Here is a 25,644-nt window from a genome sequence, read left to right on the forward strand (position 1 = left end):
CGCTACTAACATTATACCGTCAATGTGATAGTCCTGTGTTCAGGCTATGTAGAGTGCCTTCACTAGAGCTTAAAGATGATACCTACGCCGAAAATGGTAAAAATAAAGATGAAAAAATTTCTATCATGTGTTTCTATTCTGTCCATAGCATAAATATCAATCTGTAATTCGTTGCACTTTTATGCTTAGAATTGCTGTCATTAGTCCTGTCCATTTTAGCTATATTTGTGTCCGATTGCAAATACATCACATCTACCTCACGTATGGTACATTGTAGCCTCATAGCAAGCAATTCACTGTCGAGGAACCAATCAATCAAATGCGTCCCAGTTTATGATGTTTTGGTATTTTGACTACTGAGAAGATTCGGACCGTCTTATTCGAGGTAAGATTGTGAGGATACGTTTAGTCCCCGTTAGTTCTTTACTTTTAAGAATAAAACCTGGCAACGAAAATGTTACAAATTTGGTTACCTATCCCGGACCTCAACGTGATACGTCTGTGTTCGTTGTTAGAGTTTTCACCTAAGAGTAAATCTCGCTAGTTATGTTCGTTTGCACTGTACCGTTGTCGCGGTCGCTGACGGCACTGGTTCCGTATTTTATCGCATGGTTTCATGCCAGATTGAGTCTCTGACATTGGCAAGTTTCGACACGAACCTGGTGCGATCGTCTACTTGAAGGCTGATAGTGCGATTTGTCACTACTGACTCTGTCTGGAGAAGTGGAAAGGTGCAACGCTAATTTCAGAAACAGTGCATATGCTAGTTTCAAGTTTTAATGCCATGCTCACTGTTATTGTCGCCAATGTTTGTATGGTTTACATCAACCTTTTTATACTATTGTTATAATATATAATATATTTATGAGTATACGTATATAGTTAGTACGATATAGCCAGTATAATTATTAGTTGAGTTCTATCCAAATATCTATATTTCTATGTACTAGCATCCATAAACAGTTCACTTAATATGATATATAAACCTGTTCATTGATTATATATACGATAATGATGTAAACCATACAAACATTGCGCAGAATAAAGTAGCGGCATTAAACTGAACTATCATATGCACGTTTCTTAAATTGGTTTCACCTTCCACTTCTCCACAAGTTCAGAGAGAAATCCATTCACAGCCTTTTCAAAATAGAGATCGCCATTTGTGTCAAACTCCCACATCTCAGAGCTAATCTGGATGAACAGGTAAATCATTGCCGTCACCGACCGAAAGACCAGCTGCAAAGAAAACATTATATTTTGTGAAAAAGTAGAAATTTTTTCATTTTATTTTTACCATTTATGGCGATGTAATCACTTTAAGCTCTAGTGAAGCTCTAACAACGAACACAGGACTATCACATTGAGGTAATATGTTATGTAGGCATTAAGAAGCCCCACGAACATTGGCCCAAGCCTAGTTTAGCACCCCAGATTAGCTTAGCACATAAGCAAAAACATTGTGGGGGTCCCAAACTATCCTTGATCTCAAACATCAACCTAGTTATGATAAAACTCCAAGGAAGGGCTGATGATGAATCCAGCCAAGCCACACACACATTTGGCATTCTCTTTAGCATTGTAGATCACAATTTGTGAGCATTATCATTATCGATGTTAGAAATGGACTGTGCCTCATTCAGACATGCAGGCGTGTGATCACGTGAGAATGAATAAACTAACGTAGCATTATATGACGCATTGAGCCACCTTTGTGTCTTCTGTGATGACGCCACAAGCAACCTGGTCACCCCGAGCCCACATCTCGTCCACTTGCACACGCATTGAGCCATAGTTGACTTTCCGTGTCAGATATGCACAGGAACCAGTCTGAGAAAGAAAAATCCATGCACGATTAAAAAGCAAAATAATAAACCGGTTGCACTGGAAATCAACTATGTAAAAGAATTATGTAGTGAAGGTTTTTTAAACTTTACTTTTATTAATATTATTATACGTTGCCCATCGATTTTAAAAGGAAACGTACTAAATAAGGAATGTTTACGCTGAATTTTCATACTTGAATTGAAACTGAAACTGATAGTTATTATATTATAAACATGCTCAAATAAATTACATACCAAGTACTTTTTTACTGCCCACATTTCAGACCTAGTGAGGTATTGATCTTTAAATACCAGCTCAACTAGATTCAAGGCTACATCATTTGGGTTGACAACATTCACATACACATCCTTATAAGTTCGCAGTTGGAAAACGCTGGCAATAGACTGGTCCGTACTAATGCAGTCTGAAAAACACCAATAACCATATTTATAATGCGCACGTGCATTTTACGTGCAACAAATCCAGTCCTGTTACGAGCGCACCAATTAATCTGATAAATGACACTGGCATCTTAATGTAGATTTCATATAAATTAAACATTCAAACAAGACGATCGATTCCTGACTGCTAGTTGTCACTGAATCCAGATGCTATGAATTAGATACCAGTACAGTACAACTTCAAGGTGTGAGTGTCTAAATTAGGTGTACACTGAAGGAGAATGTCATTAGAAAGCGTATAATTAATTGAAATAAACATGTAAATATGAAGTCTGGATATTTAACAGTAACGACACCTTTCTGCTGCAAGTCCTCACTAAGACATGTCACCTGAAGAAGAAGGCGACTGAAACAAAAAAACACCCTATATCAATACTGTACATATATCTAAAACAAGTCGAAAAATGTTACGTACTCTACCATAAATGACCTTAATTGCTTAAAAACATTTTATGCATATCTCAGATACAATTAACGTATCTCTAATAATGTATGTGAACAAAAAGAGGAATTACAAACCTGACCATGTATAAGATGGTGGTGGTGGTGGTGGTGGTGTGACCACTATTTTGGTGGTCTTGGTATTATATATACTTGGTATTGAAATATTTTCGTCTCACCTTTCTGTATGCGTACATTTATTTTACCACTTTTAAGAATTTACATAACAACTTTAATTTCTATCTCGCGAACTCTAGATATAAAAATAATAACAAGTACAATATGAACCATATTTATGTAAACAGATATGATACACAGTTCAGTTTAAACATATTACCTATACTCATCCTCAGGATGATAAATTTCAACAACATCACCCAGCTTTACATGGGGAAACTCTTTTGGATTGATAAGAAGATCATTATCTGAAAATGAATAAGTACAAGAAATTGACTTAGATTTTGTTCTATAGTACAGAATATTTCAACAGCATTACTGGATAGGTTACAAAATAGGTAACAATTTGCATACCAAGCGCACGCATGTGTGTGTGTGTGTGTGTGTGTGTGTGTGTGTGTGTGTGTGTGTGTGTGTGTGTGTGTGTGTGTGTGCGTGCGTGCGTATGTGCGTCTTTCTGTGCATGTGTACGGGACCTTTACTCCATTTCCGTGCGTGTAAAGATCACTTCAACTGCAGCTTTTCTGGGTACAGTATAGCCTAGAACCCGCAGCGCATAAAACAACAACTAGAGCATCTTCAGAATCCTGGCGAAAGTGGATATAACTTATTATAACCTATCCGTCGTACTTTCAAAATTACAACTTAAACCAGTAACCAGCGCACCACAGCTGTTCATCCGAATCATCGTGCACATGGTCGCACATGTCAGACGGGCTTGTAATGTAAGGTAATCATTTAGGCTGCAACCGCTTTTTATCTAACCGCTATTGTTTATTTACTATATTACTCACATCAATGATCAAGTGACATATGGTGAGAAGTTTACTGTTGCTTAGTATAATTAACTATACCGGTATAACTATAAGTATCATGCTGTATTATGATTATGTTAGAATGATCGTGTGACCATGTTCAGGGCCGTAGCCTGCGGGGGGGGGGGGGGGGGGTCAACCAGGCAAAGGGGGCAGCTGCCCCCCTTAGATTTTGGAGCAAAATAAAAAAATTAATAAATTTTTTCAAAAGAGAATTGTCGTAGTCAGAACGAAGGCTGTAAGTGGCTCAATACCATCTCCTGCGATTCTACATTTTCAAAATTTTCTGTGGGAGGACCCGCCAGACCCCCACCTGTTCTCAACTCCCTCCTTGAAATCCTGGATCCGCGCACTGCCCCCCCCCCGGATTTGCTCAGCCCATAGAAATCTAACTAACGCTGAGAGGGTCTATGTCCCCGCGGGTACGCCGGAACGTACCCTGGTACTATCTAATATGCCGGACCGTACCTCGCTTACTCCACTAAACGAGTCTTAGGGAGTCGCCTACGCCCTACTCCCTAACCCTAATCCTAACCCTAACCCTAACCAAATGGCTCAGCCCACGGCCCTGATGTTATTGGCTTCTTTTCAATATAACCTAAAAGGCAACGTTTAACACACAGTACAAATCATTATCTTCATTGCATTTTATCGCTGCCACGTCGATTAATTAGGAACGCACCACTGAAGTTTCGTTGATGAACGAGTAACTTGTACAACTTCATGTTTTTGGCTGAGGTTTTTGGTAAACACAAACTGTGTGATTACAGCGCCATCTCTCGGATAATTTCACGCTCACTTGAAATCTCAACGCTCTAATGCGACCCGCTAACATACTATTTCGATACACGTCCTTTCTGAATAAAATCGACTCAAAATTGTTTTTGCAGGACCCACATTGTATCGGTAAATCACCTACACACTAGTGCAAGGAGACGGCCAGGTTTTCCCTCTCTAATTGAACATGTTCACTGCCCCTAACCAGTAGAACGCAAAACTACTACTTCATCCCCGCCCGCCCTTCCCCTTGTCTCCCTTGTCGCACGCTCAGCCTCCTTCTTCCACTGCCTCTCGGCTGTCATCCCTGTCATATTCCCCCAGTCTCCCACCCCTCTCTCCCGCAGCAAGCTATATTACGTACTTTTATTTAGGCCGTACTGCACGTCTGAAACGGTGGTCGCGCATGCGCAATATCTCCCGAGCAGAATAACATTTTGTCAAAATTATGAATTTAAAATGAAGAGGGGTTATCCCAGCATAGATTTCTATAATAATATTCCATCAGTAGACCTCACTTATGAAATAGGAAGCAGACCTTACATGTAAGGTGCCGGCTGCATATACCAGTCATTACACAATCTGGCTACGTTACTGTGTTGGCACATGCGCAATATCTCACCAGAGGATTATATTTTGTGATGAATATGCATTTAAAATGGTTAGGGGGTATTTCAGCATAGATTTCCCGAATAAACTTTTATCAGTAGACCTGTGTTTATAATTAGGAGAGCGCCCTAGCATGTAGGATACAAAACACCTACTTTATGCCCTCGCGTCCTTCTCCTTGCCTCCCCTGTCCCTCGCTCAGCCTCCTTCTTCTTCTACCGCCCCCAGCTATCTTCCATGCCGCCTTTCCTCAGTCTCCCATCTCCTCTCCCCCTCAGCAAGCTATATTATGAAGTCTGCCTCAGACGGCACTGCACGCCTAACACGGTGCGCGCGCATGCTCCGCCTTTCCTCAGTCTCCCATCCCCTCTCCCCCTCAGCAAGCTATATTATGAAGTTTGCCTCAGACGGCACTGCACGCCTACCACGGTGCGCGCGCATGCGCAATATCTCCCGAGAGAAATCGTATTTTACAAAGATTATGCATTTAAAATGAAGAGGAGTTACCCTAGCATCGATTTATATGATACCATTCCATTAGTTGACATAATTTAAGAAATAGGAGGAAGACCTTCCATGTAAGGTCTCCGCTCCATAAACCAGTCAGTACACAACCTGGCTACGTTACTGCTTTACAGCATACGCAATATCTCACCAGAGGAGTTATATTTTGTGCTGAAATTGCATTTAATATGGTCAGAGCGTATCTCAGCATAGGTCTCTGTAATAAATTGTTATCAGTAGACCTGTGTGTATAATTAGGAGAGCGCCCTAGGCAGGGCCGGATTTAGACATGTGGAGGGCCCTTGGCAACCTTTAGTAGTAGATGACCACCCTACCTTAGAATACTAAAAACTACAGTCATCCATAAAGTAAATTATTTTTTCAACTAGAAAGAATCTGAATAAGCAAGCAAGAAAATCGACGTTGAGATGAATGACCTGAGATTTTAGATGTTTGTCTGCCGACGTGTGCTGAGCAATGGCAGGAAAACTCCCAGTTAGCTGTTTCCACCACTCACAAACAAATACAATATGGCTTGCGTATGTATGACGTAAAACGCGCGCAATAAGGTTTTGATTGATACGAGCGTGTCGTTCAGGTCAGCCTACATTTTTTCTTACAATTTTGTTTTCATGGAATATGTGGAGACCCTAGCTTGCCCAGTTTAAAATCCGGCCCTGTGTTCACATACCCGGGTAGATATCCTTACATCCATTTGCACTGACTTCTAAATCGTCTATGATCATGATGAATAATCTGCGTTTTATCATTAACATGTTATGTTTCATTCATTCTGTATAGAACACATGTTAATGATTTTATGAAAATGTCCTCTGGCTCAGGATCAGCACTTGGTTAACACACTGAAAAGATTTGATAGCGATCGTCATGCCAATTCAATATCCTACGTGTGTAGATTTACCTAAACCCACGACAAACTCTCATTGCCACCAGGACATTGATAATTAATGTGAGTTATGCATGAGAGCAGGAGCAGTATCTGTTGTATGCATTTGTATCTGTTGAGTGCATTTGCTCTATCGCACCTGACTCAGCTGACTAACATTGGTCGGACTAACAGAACAATATTTTGGAAACAGAGAAAGAATATACAAATAAACAAACACACACGTGTAGAAATGGCTCATGTCTATTACAAATTAAAATATATACAATACATTTCCAGGTACACATATCAAAGAATCGAAGAAAAATATAGTGAGAATACTACTACCAAATTCCTGCAATGCAAGGTACACTGTACTCATATATTGTAAGAACTACCGTGAAATATTTTGCACAGAGAAGTTATGCAAAATGTATCATGGTCTTTCATCCCAAGTTCAAGCCCATATCTTAGCCGAGTTTTCACCCAAAAAGATAACAGCAACCTGTTATATAGCTGGTTGGTATATGAGCTCTTAGCTTAGCACATGAGTATTGTTACAGTATTTCTGTTAATTTGATGTGTGCACATGATCACATGGCGTTTTAATAAAGCATTCTAATCCCTACACCTCACATCGATACGATATAAAGAGCCATCTTAGTGTGACAATTAATAGGACCTCTTGGTTACAAACGATAATAAGTGCACCTCTCTCAAACATATATGTATGGCTTCATGATTTCAATTTCGTAGAGATCTATTTACATGAGTTTCAATTCACGCGGAAAAAAATATGGCGTCCAACACTCGAATTATGTATTTAACATATATGTTTAAGCTGTTCTGACTCGACTACATTAACAATACATAGAGCAGGCTATACATATGCCCTAACCAATTCTTTTAAGATGACTACAACAGTAGACTAAGTTATCCTGATATCAATGAAGAACAATATATGATATCTACAATAAAACCTCTAGCTTAACTCATTCAATGAGTTCATAAGGTTGGTAGACTAATAGATCTAGTAGTAGTACTAGTAGATTAACCCTGATAGACCTCTAGCTTACCACATACTATTATCACTACTCGCGAATTCCTCAGTAAGCTCACTAGTACAAGCGCCCCATTAATTGCCGAATAACCCCAGCAGCTGGCATAATGAGATTTACCCTTGGAATAAATCGATAACGCAATTTCAAAATGCACATGTGATGCGTTGTTTCTTTGACGCTTTAACCTCTGGTCGTCTGAACGTGTCATCCGACTCTTCAGCGATGTCGTATAGGTTCTCCTGCTCCGAGTCTGATGATGGATCCTCAGCCAATAACAAGTTGCTCTGTGGAAAAAAAGCGAGATACATCAGCGCTGCGCTCACGTGCGAAAATGACAACGCAATGCAGTAAAATGGACAGATTGAGACAAAAAATAAGCATGGTTAACAAAAACCTGTTCAAGCTCGCACAGAGAATCTGCAAAAAAATTAATCTGAACTACGAGAATGATCTATTAATGCAGCCCGGGCTCGCGACGAAATGCGCAAATTTTTTGCAAACTTTCCACGCTCAACTACCTTGGCGAATCGCCGGTAGAACGACTTGGCGAAGCCAGGCACGCGAGCCAGGTCCTCGACGCGTCGAAACGGTCCCTTGTACTCGCGGTAATCGAACACCATTTGCGCCCTCTTCTGGCCAAGCGTCTGCAGCGTGCACAGTCTGCGCACCGAGCCGGAATTCAGAAGTTTCAAGATGGCGGCGCGGCGACGTCGCTGGTAGTCGTCGCTACTGGCACGCAACTGCTCGGCAACTGCTACGCGCTTTGTCGCTGCGTGAAGAAGAACGTGGAAAAATCTCTTAGAACAATCAAGACGGAACGGGCCTTAGCTGCCACGACGAGATCCACCTCAACTGGCAAGATCTCTGCTTCTGCTAGCGATGACCAACTATTTAGTTGACACTGTCTCTTGGCCACAGACACTAAGCACTAGTTCCTTTTGCTAGTATTGACATAAATGATCTGTGAATAACATGGCATGGCAAACTTTCGGGATAGCATTTAATCTGCTACGACTGCTTTTCAAACTGCGCCCTCACTCGAAAGTAGGGGGGTACAATTATTAAAACAAATCTAATCCATCCTAGCAAGGTTACACGATGAGTAGCCCACGCTGATGCTCTCCTTTGTAAGCTGCACTCGTATGTTCAACTGCGTGCATCCAGCAACGCTTACATTTACCGCAATTACCATTTTTCGGCTTCAGTGGCTCCTGGAGTTGAACGCTCGGCTTCTCGGCGATAATGTTAAGAGCCGAGCTTTGCAGGGATGGACGGCGTGGTCGTAGTGTACGCCTATTCTCATGACACTCATCCTGATTGTTGACGGGCAGGGCAGAAGATCTACGCCTTCCAGCAGCTGGTGGCTCTAGATTCCTGAGCTCTATGGTGGAAGACCTACGTCTTCGAACAGCTGGTGGCTCTGAAGTCCTGAGATCGATGGTTGAAGACCTACGTCTCCCGACAGCTGGCTCTAGACTACTGAGCTCCATGGTGGAAGACCTACGTCTCTGAACAGCTGGCTCTAAAGTCGTGAGACCCATGGTTGAAGATCCACGCTTCCCAGTAGTTGGTTCTAGAGCCTGGCGTTCCATGGTGGAGGATGACGGCTTGCTCTCAGATGTCTCTGCGACATTGTCGCAAATGCTCACTATGTAAAGAAGGAGCAATGGCGACGTCAGCATTTGCTTGCATGGCAGATTCACACATTACAATAAAAGCAGATACATAATGCACGACATAAGTGCACTTCACGACAGAATTTTCCCGCGATTATTTGTAGAAAATTACAGCCAAGAATAGCACCTGACAGCTAGCATTTAAATTGACTACGTCACGAATTTTCTATGGTGTATATTTGTAAATTTTTGTTGCCATTTTTTTTACATTAAAAGTAAGCACTAACGGAACTAAATGTATCCTCAAATTCTTACCTGATAAGATTGTTTCTCAACTAGTTAAAAATCCAAAAAACCTCGACGATTTGATATTATGATCCTGACATTAATTGCTTGCTATGGGCTATGTATGAGTCACGAGTGTATGTTTACATCAAACAATATAGTAAAATAGGAAGTATAATGCAGCAATTTAACCATAAAACGTAAACAGATTTACTTACATGTTGTGAAAAAGTGGAAATATTTTTTTACTTTTACTATTCACGATGATGCAATCACCTTACACCTTAAGCACTTGCATTACATTATTCACCCTTTCCTCGCAACCCTCAACATATTAGGGCAAAGCTGGAGTGTATGTTCATGAGCGAAAGAAGTTACCTACCATCAGTTAGATGCAGTGCGTGACTAAGAGTGGCAAGCTCAGGCGATGCATCACTTCTCTCACCCAACACGGACGGAAAATAACGCTTCCTGCTCGTTGTCGTCATGTCTGCGAAAGAAATAAACTAGACATGTACCAGGCTTCGCCGTCTGGAAAAACCATGGGGCCTAACAAACGGCCCCGTCATTTACTTGACGAGGCTGATTTTTTTTTAAACTGATGAATTATGTAATAAAACCTCTGTTACATTCATATGTATTAATACTATGCTTACTCCCGCCTCCCACCTTACTGCCCCTCATATACTACTATTTGCTATATAAATTTATAACAACCGATGTTCTTTCTCAATTCGACTTTCGTTCTCGATTCTTGAAATCTCAAAATTTGACGGGGCCGAAGAAAAAGCCCCGTGGACACTGGAGACGGGCTGTTTACGGGGCTTGTGCAGATCGGCCGCGTGAAAAGGCAAAGCCGGATGTACCTGTTTCTACTTCCTAATGTTCAGGTCATCCTGCTTGCACTCTCTCGAGATGTGGATAAAATTTTCGGGAAGGATTGATTGAACGAGTACGTGCGTTCTACTCTAATAATATTACCGTTCAGCACAGGGCTGCTTTGACCAGAAGCATCCCTACTCCCCTCGCTGGTGCCTGCTCTATCGGATTGCTCGTCCAGTGTGGAGTCAAGCAGCGCGTCTCTGTCCTCGAAGTTTGGCGGAGGGAGGGCGCCACTGGTGTGACACGGCAGCATCAGCGAGCGACGTGTTGTGTCGCGAAGCTGGGTGAGGTGAAGCCTACTCGACTCCAGCTGCCGCTGCGATGAAAATGTCAAACGAAAGGTGATCAAGGCTCAGTCACACATTCAGGATTTTTACTGCCGTCCTTGATAGGACCATTCCCGATTAAAATTTGTCAAAAGTCTGATCAAGATCCTGTAATTCGTGGCGGGAAATTCAAACTTTATTAAAAATTTGTAAAAACATTTATTTAATCACGACAACAATCAGATATTGTTCAGGAAGCGTCCCGATTAAGCCGTTTCCAGCCGAATTCGTCCCGATTCTCCAGTTCTTAATCCGATTCTGATCCGATTTGCATCTTTCGCATGCATGGTAAAAAACGACCAAATTTGTCCCGACAGCGTCCCGATTCTCCCGAATGCGATCCGATAGAGATCAGACAGTGACCCGACAATGAACCGACGCTGACAAAAGACGATGACAAGGATGGATTTCTCCAGATCATGCCCGTTCATCACGACAGCGTCCCGATCCACAGGACACCATCCAGACAACACAGGAAATTGTTGCGATTTTGATCCGATACAGCAGAATCTGTCACGACATAGTCACGATTGTAATCCGGCTAGACAAAATCGGCTGAGTTTCCCGAATGTTACGGGACGCACCTAACTGTCGGGAGTGCTTGGCCGATAGAGTAATAAATCCGGCATGACAAAGTACTCGCCTTAAAACCGTCGCACCGACTTACGGAGACATTACATAGAGCGCACCTGCATGAAGGTGCGATCGACCATGATGCTCTCTTCTAGCAGCATGGACGCCTCGCTGTGCATGTGGCTGATCAGTTTGCTCTCCAGCTCAGCAAACTTCTTTGTGAGCTGCTCATCGAGAACACGCAGGGCCGGACTGCAGCGATAAGTGGAGACATCGAGTTATTGTCGACGACAGCATGCAACGGCGGCATGCAACAGCATGACGCACGCGAGGTACGCGAACATGCAATGGCACTACAGCCGAATTACTTGAGCACACCATGCCAATATACAAAGAAGTCATGTGAGCGTATCATGGATAATATACAGCCAAGTCACAAGATGCCATCATAACAAGGGGTGCATACCTAAGATACATGGTGCCATAGCAACATGTAGCTAAATTATCTAATCTCTTCATAGTAGTGATATGTCGACAGATAGTTGTGAGATACAACTACAAGTTACACGATGCCATCATAACAAGGGGTACACACCTAAGATACATGGTGCCGTAGCAACATGTAGCTGAATTATCTAATCTCTTCATAGTAGTCATATCTCGACAGATAGTTGTGAGATACAACTACAAGTTACACGATGCCATCATAACAAGGGGTACACACCTAAGATACATGGTGCCATAGCAACATGTAATCTAATCATCTCTTCATAGTATTGATATCACAACACATAACAGCAGGAGTGGATAATTATAGATTTCTATTATTATTTACTATATCTATGATTAGCCACTCCTGATAACAGGCATGATAGCCATTATATAACACGGAGTCAGGAAATTCCAGACACGTAAGAATGTAATGGCAACCATCGTCACACCTCAAGCCATGTGGAATTGCTGGCACATGACGGTTCACATTCTCGATCAGTGTAGGAACAGGAATCGAACTTGATTTCATAGTTTCAGTCTCCACAGACGAAGTGATCTTCTCCTCAATAACAGTTGTATCGGGATCCTCGATGACAACTATAAGTAAAAATGCAAATTAAATAATAATTAAACTTAAAAATAAAAATTTAAGTAAAGATATTTTCACGTATATAGAGAAATAAGTTGTTCAAGACGTCGGGAAATCTAATGGCGATGTAGTGGAAAGCAGTGGCTGTGGAATAGTGGTAAACAACCAATAAAAAAGAATAAAATGAGAATTCAGGGTTATTCAGTACAAAATTACAGACCTTCGTTAATCTTGACCGGGTTTTTCACTCGTTCTATTTTGGAGGCAAATTTCAAGGCCCGCAGTGTATCGAAATAATTGCACTCTTCTGGGCAGATGCAAGAGATGATACAAGCATTGCTGTTGCCTCCCAACGAGTCCTATAACAGAACAAACATAGAATTCATATACAAGCTAAGAAGGATCGTATCCTCCACTAGATATATAAAACATCAACACTAGATACAGATTTTAACATCAGTAGCTAGTTGGTGACTGACAGCAAAAACAATGTGCCAGTTCCTCCGCAGGCAGTTAGTTTTGACAGTTAGCATTCATTTTACCTGAAGGAGTCGGGTGAGCTTACTGCTCCTGTATGGAACAGCCGGATTCCGGTTGTTGAGAGCGTCGACAACTTGTCCGAGGTAAAACAGCGACGTGTTGATGCTTCCAGATTCCTTCAGCCTGCAGAGAGAGCGAGAGAGATAGATAGATAGAGAGAGAGAGAGAGAGAGAGAGAGAAAGATAGAGCTCAAAACGTTACACGACAAGCCAATTTAACAGCTATCGAAACCCACATGTTGTCAAGTATCCAGCTCCTTCCTACTTGGACAAAAGCCCAGCCTAAGCACCAGTCCCTTATCTAGATGTTCAAGACCTGAATTCTCACTAAACTGGTTACAATGAAGCACAAGCATAGCTTATCAAAATAAAGATGCCGATGCCCTCACCTAATTCCAGCATTTCCCGTGCGCCTATTATCCTCGCTGCCCGCCAAATCCACCAGGTAGAGTTTCCCACTAAGGCGGCGATTGTTTTCCTCACGCACAACCTTGACGAGAACGATAACGTGACTTCTACTTGATCTCTCGTTCAGCAGGGTTGCTCCGACGTGCCTGTGTGAAATAGTCAACAAACCATCTTCAGGCGGAGTGACGATTATTTTCACATGTACAAGATATCATCACACGTAATGTAAAGGACGCATAAGTATACATAATGAATGCCAGTCTCTAATGATTATCCATAATCCATAATGCATAATTCACAATGCATAATCTATAATGCTACTGTTTAAAAGACCCAACACCATACCAAGTAACAATGACCACTTCAAAGACCTGGGCAGTTAAAGATAAAATCAGAATTAGATAATAGGTAATAATAGTCCCTATTATCTACTTCTAATAAAATGAAACGAAAATACTGGAGAAGGTGACTGGGCTCTTCAACTCCAACGTTTCTTGGGGTGCTGCTAACTGTTGAGTCTCAGCAAGACAAACTTCACTCACCGCATAGACATTGCCTCTGCAAACTGCCCGCGAAACTCTTCAGGCGATGAAATGACCTTCTCTGCGAGAGTCGGAATGAGAATGTCCTTGCTCGGTGTTTGGCGGATAGGCAGGTCTTGCTGAGGTCGAGTCTTGTCTGCTTGTGCAAGCAGATCATGAACCTGTGTGAGGAAACAAGCTTGCTAGTAGTATTAAACACTATTCATGAGTGTCTGTAAACATTGATAAGCAAGATAGCTGGTGGACCTACACAGGATGTGAAGTGAACAAGAAATAACTAAGTGGAAGCGTACAGACTACGCAGCATATATGTGTGTATGTGATCGTGCATACATGCGTGTCAATTGGAAAATATCTAATGTAAGAACCAGTGGCAATATACACTACAGAGGTTCAAATGGCACCATTCACGCATGGCAAGTTCTTATACGCAGTGCAGATGCATTTCAAAACTTTAAAAGTCAAATATACTAAAATGTGTTGACTTGTTATAAGTGCCATTGCAATTCAACCGTTGTTTTAATCAACAGCTCTCATTTGACGCACCTTCTCTTGGTAAATCTCCAAGTAGGAAACCTTCACTGTGAATTTTGCACTGGGTTGCTTTTCTATCAGCTGAAATATGGTCTGCAAGGATCTTGGCACAATACCAACATTGTCTGGACTACCCATCATGGTATATGTCTTTCCTGAAATGCAATTATTTTCAGTTCGTAATAAAAAGTGATTGTCTACCATTATTTTCAATTCGTAATAAAAAATGATTGTCTATACCACTACCAGTTGGCCTTCTTGCCTATACCCGACTGGCTAAATACCTAGTTGTGACTATATCAAACTATTGCATGTTTACCTGCACCGGTCTGTCCATATGCCAAAACACTCGCATTCTGTCCGTTGGTGATGTTTGCCACCAGGGGCTTAATTGCTGTCTCATATACGCTGGCCTGTGTGCTTTCTGGGTGAAATACCCTTGAGAAACTGATGGTAAAAAATTAACACCTGATTAACTCATTGTGGATCTCTAACATTGTATAACAACCACTGATTTTATATAACCCCCCACCCCCACCCTGCCACACACACACAAAATTGCAGAAGTTGTATAGTGGAATTCTCCCAAATAAAATACGGCTTCAAGATTCAATTGTCAAGATCATCGAAGATACCTTTTTAATTCTGTAAATATCAAGTGGTTAGTACACATAATTAGGTATGGAAACAGTCGTACCTGTATTTGATACTTTCCTCAGTATTTCGGTGGCTTAACATCTCCAGAGATGATTCGCCCGTCCACTGCAAAGCCAGTGGTTTTGTGTTGAACGCTGGCCTGATGCGTACCACCACATTCACAGGCTTGAGTTCCATGGCAACTCAAACGGAGAGAGCCTGCCTACACCACAGAATAGACACATACAATTACATAGCAACATTAGCACTGAACTGACATTAGGGGTTTTTCCGCAGTTAACGCATTTACTGCAGATAGGAAACCTGATACCAATGCAAGGTAGATTTATTGTCACTGCAGTCAGGCAGTTAGTGATCGGTCAGGGAACTATATATAAGTCGGTATAGTCGTCGTAGTCACGGAGGCCAGCAACAAAATAACACTAATATTATACATTTCGTATTTATTTACCATCATTTTACTATTGATACATTCCAAGTGCCTTGCTGTGGTAATTAATATCCAAACCTAAGTAACCATGCAAGTTTGATCATGAGGAACCAGCCGGGCCAACCTCTTGAGACTTGGCAAGACTTAAATCTTAATGTCCAATCATGAAGACATTTGCCATTGATTGAATGGGTAACTGTAGAAAAACCATGTCGAAAACCATAGCATGTTGATGCATGACGCGACAGTGATCACTGATGCGACTAGACCGAATAATTCTGTCCCAGATAACGTGATGTGACATATCATATGTTGATATTTGTTGTTGACCATGCATGCATGAAATGGCTCATATTAAACAGAGAAATAAGACTACCCAGCATTACTATAGTATATGCTCAAATTCCTTAGACTTAGCCCGACCAGGCTGTGCGACGGATTGTCTATACGGGTATTCTAACCCTTCTTGGAGCTACGTACCTTAGTCCTTACTCCTTACCTTAGACTTAGACTTAGACTTAGACTTAGACTTAGACTTAGACTTAGACTAGAGCAAAAGACTGAAAGAAAAGTCAAAGATATTGGGCGATAATTTGAAGCAAGGAAAGATCCACGACCTTAACTGGTAATAAAAACCACACTAAAAACTGTGGTAATAAATAAATGAGCCTTTTTTCCAATCGGAGGGAACTCGAGGTTTTGAATCAACTTAATTGACCTTCCCTACTCTAGTACCCTACACTACAGTAGGCCCCCCTATACAGACTCTGTATTTCTCTGTAACAGAGGCTACGAGTACGAGCAGTTAGTGTTAGTAATAGTACTACTACTACTACTAGTAGTAGTAGCTGTACACCTACCAAAATTTCACACCTTTAATCTTGTGTTCGCGTTGGAAATTGTCTAAGACTAAGGTCAAATTTACCAACATTCAAATTACCTGCTTTGCTTACACTTGCTGTAGACGTGTACACTAGGGCCTATACCTAGGTGTTTTGTTTTCTTCCTAAGATGGACGGTTGAATTTTGCCACCGAAATGACGTTGGTGTGCTTGCACCAATCAGCAATCACAAATTTGACTGCTCTGTTGGTTGATGTGAGGGCGCCACTAACATAAACCAAAAAGCGAAGTTTTACTTCACAGAAGTTCTGCAGGAAGATGAAAGTGACAAAGTTGATCAAATAGACAGAGCGGTTGGCAGTAGAAAAAGCCTCGAATTTGCAATTTGCTAATTAAATAGATGGCATAATGGCAATAATATTGAAAAAAATGTTAGTATAAATTAACAGAATAAAGTTGTGGACGCTGCCATCTTGGAAACGAGTCTCTAGACGGTTTCTCAAGCTGATTTCTTCGTTTTCTTTAAACTTACAAAGAGAAAAGGAACCCATCTATTCGCCGCTACCACGTGACGTAAAACATGCAGTTAGCAAGTCGAGTGTTCGGTGACTTCGAGAAAGCGCGTGTGTCATGTTGATGCCTAAATTGATTGCCTAGAAATTGTATTGGCCAAATTTGCGGTTGAAAGATTCCCGTAAGGGTTTGCGCAATCGCTTTTCGTCATGTCCAGGCTAATTATCAAGAACTTGCCGGATGAGGTAATTAGACGTAGTACTACTAGTACTACTAGTACTACTACTACTACTAGTACTAGATACAATAATGTAACCCAAACCCAAGAGGATAGGGTTACAAAGTCTCCCTATCCTTTTCTGCGGAGGAATGCCCGAGTGAATCACTCGGGCCGGTTTGCTGGTGCGTTTTCAGAGACTAGAACTTCCAAACTGGGTTTATTCTCAACACGAACCTTTCTCCGCTATTCGGGAACTTACAATGTATCGCAATACTCTGTATTAAACTAATATAACCTGTTACAAAAATTCGAAGTGACGAGCGGCGAATATACTGAGCGCCATTTCTGTTGACCTGTGACGTACGCATCTCCCAATGCGCATAGCGATCAGCAAACGCAGCGCCCTCCGATTGGTCGGTGAATCCACTCTTCAAACCGAAGTACGTCACAGGTCAACAAAAATGGCGCTCAGTATATTCGCCGCTCGTCACTTCGAATTTTTGTAACAGGTTATATTAGTTTAATACAGAGTATTGCAATACATAGTAAGTTCCCGAATAGCGGAGAAAGGTTCGTGTTGAGAATAAACCCAGTTTGGAAGTTCTAGTATCTGAAACTGCACCAGCAAACCGGCCCGAGTGATTCACTCGGGCATTCCTCCGCAGAAAAAGATAGGGAGACTTTGTAACCCTATCCTCTTGGGTTTGGGTTACATTATTGTATCTATACTAGTACTAGTACTAGTACTACTACTAGTAGTAGTAGTAGTAGTACTACTACTACTACTAGTAAAGATACAATAATGTAACCCAAACCCAGGAGGATAGGGTTACAAAGCGTCCCTATCCTTTTGTGTGGAGGAAATTCAGGGAACCCCCTGAGTAAATCACTCAGGGCGGTTTGCTGGTGCGTTTTCAAAGACTAGAACTTCCAAACTGGGTTTATTCTCAACACAAACCTTTCTCCGCTATCTTGGAACTTACTATGTATCACAATACTCTGTATTAAACTAATATAACCTGTTACAAAAATTTGAAGTGACAAACGGCGGATATTTAGAGCGCCATTTCTGTTGACATGTGACGTACGCATTCCCAATGCGCATAGCGATCGGCAAATGCAGCGCCCTCCGATTGGTCGGTGAATCCGCTCTTCAAACCGAAGTACGTCACAGGTCAACAAAAATGGCGCTCGAAATATCCGCCGCTTGTCACTTCGAATTTTTGGGGGTTCACTGAATTTCCTCCACACAAAAGGATAGGGACGCTTTGTAACCCTATCCTCCTGGGTTTGGGTTACATTATTGTATCTACTGCTACTAGTACTACTACTAGTGTCAGTAGTGCTGAGAGGGTCTATGTCCCCCAGGGTACTGCCGGAATGTACCCTGGGTACGGTCCGGTATACCAGAACGTACCCTGGTACCAGAGCATATAAATCAGCGTGATTTATATGCTCTGCGGGTACTATCTAATATGCCGGACCGTACCTCGCCTACTCCACTAACGAGTCTAGGGAGACGCCTACTCCCTAACCCTAACACTAACCCTAACCCTAACCCTAACCCTAACCATATCAGATAGTTACCAGGGTACGTTCCGGTATACCGGACCGTACCCAGGGTACGTTCTGGCAGTACCCTGGGTGACATAGACCCTATGAGCGTCAGTAGTGACTACAGACTAGTGTCAGTAGTGAGTTCGTGAGCAACTTGAAGGGTCAAACCATAGGGCTCAAGGATAGATAGCATGTCCAGTAATAAACATCATCCTAACATAATCCATAAATAACAATAACATAATAATAACATAGCCATAGGCATAGCCTTAGGCATAGACATATACAAACACGTGTTTGTATTATTTATGGTCAAATTTATATACATAAAGTCATAATATCAGAACTTCAGAAGTAGGTAATAGGCCCGGAAGGAGTGTGACTTCAATAAACAAGGGAAATTCGTCATTTACTAGCCTAATGCTAGCCGCGCACTATCCGATTTTGCACTGTGCACAGCACTAAGCCCCCGCACACTATACCACCCGCTCCCGATCGATCGGGAGGCCCCCGCACACTGTCCGACTCAAAGTTGGCGCAAACCATGGCACTCTCGTGGCGTTCCAAGCGGATTTAGCGTGTACTAAGGGTCGGAAGTGTTTCCCCGCCATTTTTACCGAATGCGGTTCCCTTGGCGCTGCTCTGTGATTGGTCAATTTTCTTCAGCGCTCGCCGAGCGGGTCGGATGGCCACGCACACTATCCGAGTCGCGTCGTAAGCCCTCGCACACTATACGCTTCTGATTCAAAATTCGAATCGGGCCAAAATGACCTCCCGAGCCAAACTTAAGCCTCCCGAGCCAGACGTAAGCCTCCCGATCGCGCTCGGGTCGGATAGTGTGCGGCTAGCATTAGAATACCTAAGATTTACTACGCGTAACTCAACCAACTTGATCTCAAATCGTACACAGTACATTCGCCTAGCGTCGTGCGAAATCGTTTCCTTGTATACACCCGCAATCCGGAGATACAGACTAAAACGTACGACACGATTTTCCATTATGTTGCCAGCAAACTGAATGTGTAAACCACCTAACTCGAAACAATAGGCAGCTACTAACGACTCTTGCGTCCTCGGCGATGCGGTGTGGCTCGCTGAGCTAATCGTTGACCTATTTACAGCTGCCTTTTGTTTTGAGTTAGGCGGTTTACACATTCAGTTTGCTGGCAACATAATGGAAAATTGTGTCGTATGTTTTAGTCTGTATCTCCAGATTGCGGGTGTATATGAGGAAACGATTTCGCACGATGCTAGGCGAATGTATACTGTGTACGATTTGAGCTCAAGTTGGTTGAGTTACGCGTAGTAAATCGTAGGTATTCTAAGGCTAGTAAATGACGAATTTCCCTTGTTTATTGAAATCACACTCCTTCCCTATTATCTACTCCTGATAATATCAATAATTTGTAATTGTAATACTATTTTAATCCAAATGACTGAATAAGTTATTGATTAAGTCGGGCGCTCACGTGGCGATTAAAATCGCCACTTGTGCGCACGGCTTTAGTTATAGTAACAACCCAATTGTGGGTGCTGGCAAAGCATTACCTATTTATTATTATTAAATCTTATTGTAAGTTGTAAGTAAAAATTAATATAAGTGGCTGGAGTTACGACAGCCGTCGTTCGTTGAAGCCCCTTTTTGGCGTTTGTTTGAGGGCTGAGGCAATTAATTACAATTAAAGGTTTTTCCTTATTTCGAACACTGAATATCGACACCTATATAGTGCAAACAAAGCTTCCGATACTTTAAGATGCTTGAATAAATCTCTGAACAACCAGTTTCCGATGGTCGGAAAGAATGTCAACTGAACGCGTTTCTGATGCTCAAAGGAATATCCACGTCTAAGGTTTAAACTTCGCACGCAAGCTTAGTGGCGGATCATCGGAGGCAGAATTCTGGCCCAAACGGTGCCTGAGAGCAGCAGTGTATATGATAGACTTATGAGAACGTTCCAAGAAAGATCAGTAAATGAACTATAGTTTCACCCCAACAAAATTATTGAACATAGTGTAATATGCCATGCGCTCTGTGGTGCATGCATGGTAGATTTCAAATCTATCAGAAGCTGCTATACAGAGCATAAAGTTATTAAAATTATTATTGAATTACATTCTGCCCTCTGTTTTTACATAAGGCCAAAACAAAATATAGGTGTGGTTACGGTTTCCCGAACGACCCTGTTTATTCCCAGCGACCCTATACATTTTATTGTCAATTTTCTTTAAAGTCAAAAAAATGTAAAAAAAATATAAAAAATAAAAAAATATAAAAAATGAATTGCTGCTTCAGAAGGCACAACGCACATCCTTCGGACATGGTTCGTAAATAAAATATTTCAAGAAAATAAAATGTTTTCCCTACCTACCTACCCTATTTTTTTTCGGCATGTAACGGTAACCACACATATATTTTGTTTTTCCATAATAAGAGTATAATTAGGCGTCATCATATTTCATTCACATAAATGCTTTTACAGATCGGTGAGGAACAGTTTCGTGAGACATTTTCAAGGTTTGGCCATCTGACTGATTGCTGTCTAAAGTACACGAAGGATGGACGCTTTAGAAATTTTGGATTCGTTGGATATGAATCTTCAGACCTGGCAGAAAAATCGCAGACTTACTTTCACGAAACCTTCATTGGATCAAAGCGAATACAAGTACGTGAGGATTTTCATTTTTTATTTAGTTGAACCGGCTATACTAGCTTCATCAGTTCTGGTGCACATTAAATAGGAAGATGCGAGGCAATGCTTGATTAACTTTCAATTCAAAACTAACGTTCCTGCTATTCAATTTCACTTTTTTCTCACAGGTCGATTTTGCAAAAGCTATTGGCGACGATTCAAAGCCGAAGGCATGGAGCAAGTACAGTGTGGATAGTTCTGCGTACCAGACGAGTCTTCAAAAGCAGAAAGAGGAACATGCAAAGAAAGAAAAGACTATGGAAAAGGTAAGGTGCAATGTTTTTTTTTGTAGGCCAGCTAGGAATGTTTTCTAATTAATCTCATACAGGCTCTGGTTCAGTCATTTATTCATTTGTTTATTCGTTTATTAATTTATGCATGCATACATTTCCTGATTTAGTTAGTAATTCATTCATTCCTTCACTCACTCACTTAATCTCTTACTCACTGGGTTATTCATTCTTTCTTTCATTCATTAAAGGCATACTAGGCCCATTGATTATGCAATGTTGATGAATGCTAGAGTAACTGGCACCTTGTGTAGTTAATAAGTACATAACCTTATAGCCAAACGCGTATTAGTTTGTCGAATATCACTGCTGGTTAAATTACACGCAAGACTTGAAATCGGTTGTTGATATTCATTTACGTGCCGTAAATATCATCCAGGAGTCAAGCGATGATGTAAACATTTGTGCAGACCGTATGTTTTGGATGCCAGATGAAATGGAGGTGTCAGCGGTGTAACCACGGCCACGGACTAAACATGGAAAAGGAGTAAAACACACGTACTAATCACGGACGCACATGGACAGGCCTGACAAAAAGTTCCTTATCACGAGCGTCCGTGTTTACGAAATCACTGATGATAGCATTGCGTACAGCCGAGCATGCGTGCGAAAATGTCCGGTGCACTATAAATATGTATCACACCTGCTTCGCCGGCAGCGGTTTGAAACTGTAAACAACTGGTTTCTTGGACTGCGGATTTCAATTAGACATTTCTTAGTAACCAGCAATGATATTGGACAAACTAATACGCATTTGGTTGTAAGGTTATGTACTTATTAACTACACAAGGTGCCAGTTACTCTAGCATTCGTCAACATTGCATAATCAATGGGCCTAGTATGCCTTTAATTCTTTCGATCTTTCATTCATTCATCAATCATTCAGGCATTTGTAGACCAACTCAGAATTAAATAAAGAGAGACTGGAGAGGACTGTGATTTTATGGGCATGTCAAAATGCCTAAATATCTGTCTATGTTACATGGTAACAAAGAAAGAAGGAAGCAGTAAGGATGCCACATCAAGTAAGAAAAAGAAGAAGAAGAAGATTGTGAAAGAAACCATTCCGGATGCGGTTGCAGACGATCCAGCGTTTAGCGAGTTTCTTCAATCGCAGCGGAAGCCAGGGAGCAAGACAGTATGGAGCAATGATGCAGGTAACATTGAGAGTGCATCTGTATAAACCAAGCATAGAATTGTTTGTAAAGTGTCCTACATGTAGACTGATTTTAATGAAGATAAATCGATTAACAGTAATTGGACGACAGTCTCAACATGTAGGAGAGATGTATAAGGTGAAAGTACTGCATGAGAGCTAAGCCCTGATTAAAGTATGTTCATAGGTGAGCAAAATGTGTTTGTTTTGTTACAGGATCTACAGAAAATCGTGTTGCAGAAGTGGCTAGACATCCAACAAAGCAGCTTCAGTACGATGGTGCAACATCATCAGACGATGAAGAAGTTGAGATGGGTAAGCACTGAGCAGTGATGTCATCAAGTATTGCGTGAATAAAATCGATACTCTCCTGGCACTGCATGTTCTTATAACAGGTGCCACATCTAGTACAAGTTAGCAGGTGTCTTTGAACAATTCATTGAAGTAGCGTCTTCCATGATATTTTACTAATAACTAGGTCCCTCGATTACCGCACGTGAATTGCATAACAATAAAGGTTGGTGCTCCCTATTGCACGAGTAAAATGTTTTTTGTCATCTATGCTGGTTATCGTGTATACTAAAGAAGGAGAGAAGCTTCAATCTGAGGTAGGATGATAGGCAGGCAAGTGACATTAGCTTTTATGATTTATAGAACCACCTGTTGTAGAGGAGAAAAAGCAGTCATCAAAGAAGTCCAACACAGCCATGTCTGACTTGGAGGTAAGTTCAGGAGAACATATGGGCAACGAATAAATTATTCGTTCTAAACTGACGCAGCTATTCTCCATTCTCACCTGTTTCTAATTTCTACTTTTTCAATGTGCATATGTCAACAGTATCTCAAGGCAAAAACCATCGATAAGTCAACTGCTGAAGACAACGCCAGTGACAGTACAGCCGACAGTGGCAACAGTAGTGATGACAGTAGTAGCGAAAGTACAAGCGAATCTACAACTCTCTCGAAAGCTGGCAGTAAGAAAGTAGAAGGAAAATCAACAAAAGTTTTGGGAAAATCTACCGCGAAAGAAGACGCACAGAAACAGGTGATTGACTGCCAACGTTGTCATCAAGGATACGGTAGAGTCACTCTTGGATAAACGAATATTGTACTAGCTTCTTTCAGTTCCTCTGTCCCTAATGAATGCAAATGTTTACACCTGAGGCAGTGTGTGAATTCTGCGAGCACGACGTCTGACCACATGCAATAACCTCTATGCCAGGGGATCTTAAAATGACTATTGCGAGATTTTTGCTCAGAAAAACAAAATATAGCTGAATATAGTCTCACCTGACAGCGAAAATATCACTGATTACACCAACATTAAAAATACTAAGATTTTATGCAGTTATAGCATAGAAAATTGGATATGAACACACTGTAACAGCAATGCATTTTATAGTGTCGCGACAATGCCTAATGGCAGAATTGGTAAACTTGTATTTGTGTCGGTGATTAATTGAAAACAAGTGCATGATTTGAGAGAGCCATGCTTTGTCTATGGCAGATAAGCGGGGGCACCACAAGCTAATCCACACTTCCGCCTAGTTCAAAATAACAGAAAACGAATGTTTACGAAACTAGTTCGAAACTGGCAGTTTTTGGTGAATATGAAGGTTCTAAGACATTTTATTGTTACTCTAGACAATTGCTGGTACTCAAGCAATAACGGTAGGTATCATGAAAGTGGTGAAAACACTGGCAAATTCTCGCAATAATCCCTTTAACCTGTGGTCCACGGACTCCTTTTGGGTCAGTGGATGGGCTTCAGGGGGACCGTAGTTGCACCTTAGTCCGTAATCACATGTGCATTTGTCTGGGGATGGGCCCGTAGCTTTCACCAGATTCTCAAAAGGGTCCATGACTCAAAAAAGGTTAAGAACCACTGCTCGACAATGAATAACACAGAGCGTGACCCCGCTTCCTGCCCTAGGTCGCAGCGCCTCCACGCGACAGGTACCGCGTGAAGATGCGCGGTCTCCCGTTCAAGGTCAAGGAGAAGGCCGTGCGAGAGTTCTTTGCGCCGCTAGTGCCGACGGGCGTGCGCATACCGAGGAGCGCGGGGCGGGCGTCGATGGGCGTGGCGTTTGCGAGCTTCGGCAGCGGTGAGGACGCGGACGCGGCGATGCTGAAGAACAAGCTCTACCTGGGCGGCCGCTACGTCGAGCTGTTCCGGAACGACAGGTGAGATGATGACTGACGATTCGCGGCTTGCAGCGTCCGCAAAAGTAGTGTTCGACGCGCGTGTAGCGAATAATGCCTGTAGCCTTTTTGCAGCCTGGAACAATGCGCGATTGTTGATGTTACAAATTTAAAATGCAAACTGCCGTCTCACTGCATGCTAGAACGACGCCATTCTGTTGACGTTAACATGCAAAACTTGCATATTTTTTTTTACGCTGGCCAGAACGACGCTTGATTGTTGAAGTTAAAATGCCAACTCCTATTTATCTACGTCCGCAGAACAACAGCTCGATTGGCGACGTTAAAACCGCTTCTCTCTCTCTCTTCACCGAGAAAGACGCCGGACTCCCAGACGCCGCATCCAGAGCAGGAAGCACCCGCGAGCGGCGTGGGAGCGCGCCGGCGGCGCAGCGGAGCGATGGCTGGCCGGAGCGGCTCGCCGAGTGGGCCGGCTGTTTCCTCTCGACAAACTCGGCGTCGTCGTACGACGGTGGACGATCGTCGAGGCAATGATCGCGACCTTCGTCTGTCTGTCGAAGGTCAGCGTGCCGTCGACTGGACCTGACGGCCGCATCAGGGATCGCGTTCTGGACGTTCATCGAGATGCGCCGAGCACGCGAGTGAAGGCCTACGCGGGCTCGACGCAGCGTGTCTAAGGTAGGGGGTGCGCTGCTGGACGGCGTCGCCTGACGCGCCGGGAGTTGCGTCGACTCTGGCGAGCACACTGGGCTCGCGTTTTTTGTTTTCGCGCCGGCGTTTC

General features: G+C 42.3%; 3 protein-coding genes across 7 annotated transcripts in view; 1 reads left to right on the forward strand and 2 right to left on the reverse strand.

Moving 5' to 3' along the window:
• Positions 1-4,468, reverse strand: part of LOC106808835 (DEP domain-containing protein 5-like) — a 24,284-nt gene extending 19,816 nt beyond the window's left edge. For all 3 annotated transcript variants that reach the window (XM_014811714.1, XM_014811715.1, XM_014811712.1), the window contains exons 1-6: positions 4,404-4,468; positions 3,067-3,154; positions 2,585-2,634; positions 2,082-2,251; positions 1,711-1,830; positions 1,099-1,239 (exon numbers count right to left, since the gene is read on the reverse strand). In XM_014811714.1, coding sequence (XP_014667200.1) covers positions 1,099-1,239; positions 1,711-1,830; positions 2,082-2,251; positions 2,585-2,634; positions 3,067-3,154; positions 4,404-4,446 — 612 coding nt within the window. In that variant the 5' untranslated portion in view covers positions 4,447-4,468. The remainder of the gene's footprint in view (positions 1-1,098; positions 1,240-1,710; positions 1,831-2,081; positions 2,252-2,584; positions 2,635-3,066; positions 3,155-4,403) is intronic.
• A 2,271-nt stretch (positions 4,469-6,739) lies between these two features.
• Positions 6,740-16,471, reverse strand: LOC106808836 (kinesin-like protein KIF22). Of its 3 annotated transcripts, none has more exons than XM_014811717.1 (15): positions 16,373-16,471; positions 15,043-15,204; positions 14,665-14,792; positions 14,358-14,500; positions 13,812-13,972; positions 13,251-13,415; positions 12,864-12,984; positions 12,542-12,680; positions 12,182-12,329; positions 11,357-11,492; positions 10,441-10,657; positions 9,842-9,949; positions 8,748-9,206; positions 8,077-8,327; positions 6,740-7,842 (listed from the first exon to the last, which is right to left on the reverse strand). In XM_014811717.1, the coding sequence occupies exons 2-15, from the start codon at positions 15,177-15,179 to the stop codon at positions 7,702-7,704; spliced, it is 2,454 nt and encodes an 817-aa protein (XP_014667203.1). In that variant the 5' UTR covers positions 15,180-15,204; positions 16,373-16,471; the 3' UTR covers positions 6,740-7,701. The 3 variants fall into 3 exon arrangements, with proteins under 3 accessions (XP_014667203.1, XP_014667202.1, XP_014667204.1); XM_014811716.1 differs by having other exon boundaries at positions 16,293-16,425; XM_014811718.1 differs by having other exon boundaries at positions 16,306-16,378.
• A 275-nt stretch (positions 16,472-16,746) lies between these two features.
• Positions 16,747-25,644, forward strand: part of LOC106808825 (probable RNA-binding protein 19) — a 15,505-nt gene continuing 6,607 nt past the window's right edge. The window contains exons 1-8 of the mRNA XM_014811694.1: positions 16,747-17,032; positions 21,045-21,227; positions 21,383-21,521; positions 22,534-22,701; positions 22,917-23,015; positions 23,355-23,422; positions 23,539-23,745; positions 24,634-24,884. Of these exons, the coding sequence (XP_014667180.1) occupies positions 16,997-17,032; positions 21,045-21,227; positions 21,383-21,521; positions 22,534-22,701; positions 22,917-23,015; positions 23,355-23,422; positions 23,539-23,745; positions 24,634-24,884 (1,151 nt within the window). The 5' untranslated portion in view covers positions 16,747-16,996. The remainder of the gene's footprint in view (positions 17,033-21,044; positions 21,228-21,382; positions 21,522-22,533; positions 22,702-22,916; positions 23,016-23,354; positions 23,423-23,538; positions 23,746-24,633; positions 24,885-25,644) is intronic.

Source organism: Priapulus caudatus, unplaced genomic scaffold, assembly GCF_000485595.1.
Source record: "Priapulus caudatus unplaced genomic scaffold, Priapulus_caudatus-5.0.1 Scaffold308, whole genome shotgun sequence".
Classification (NCBI taxonomy): domain Eukaryota; kingdom Metazoa; phylum Priapulida; class Priapulimorpha; order Priapulimorphida; family Priapulidae; genus Priapulus; species Priapulus caudatus.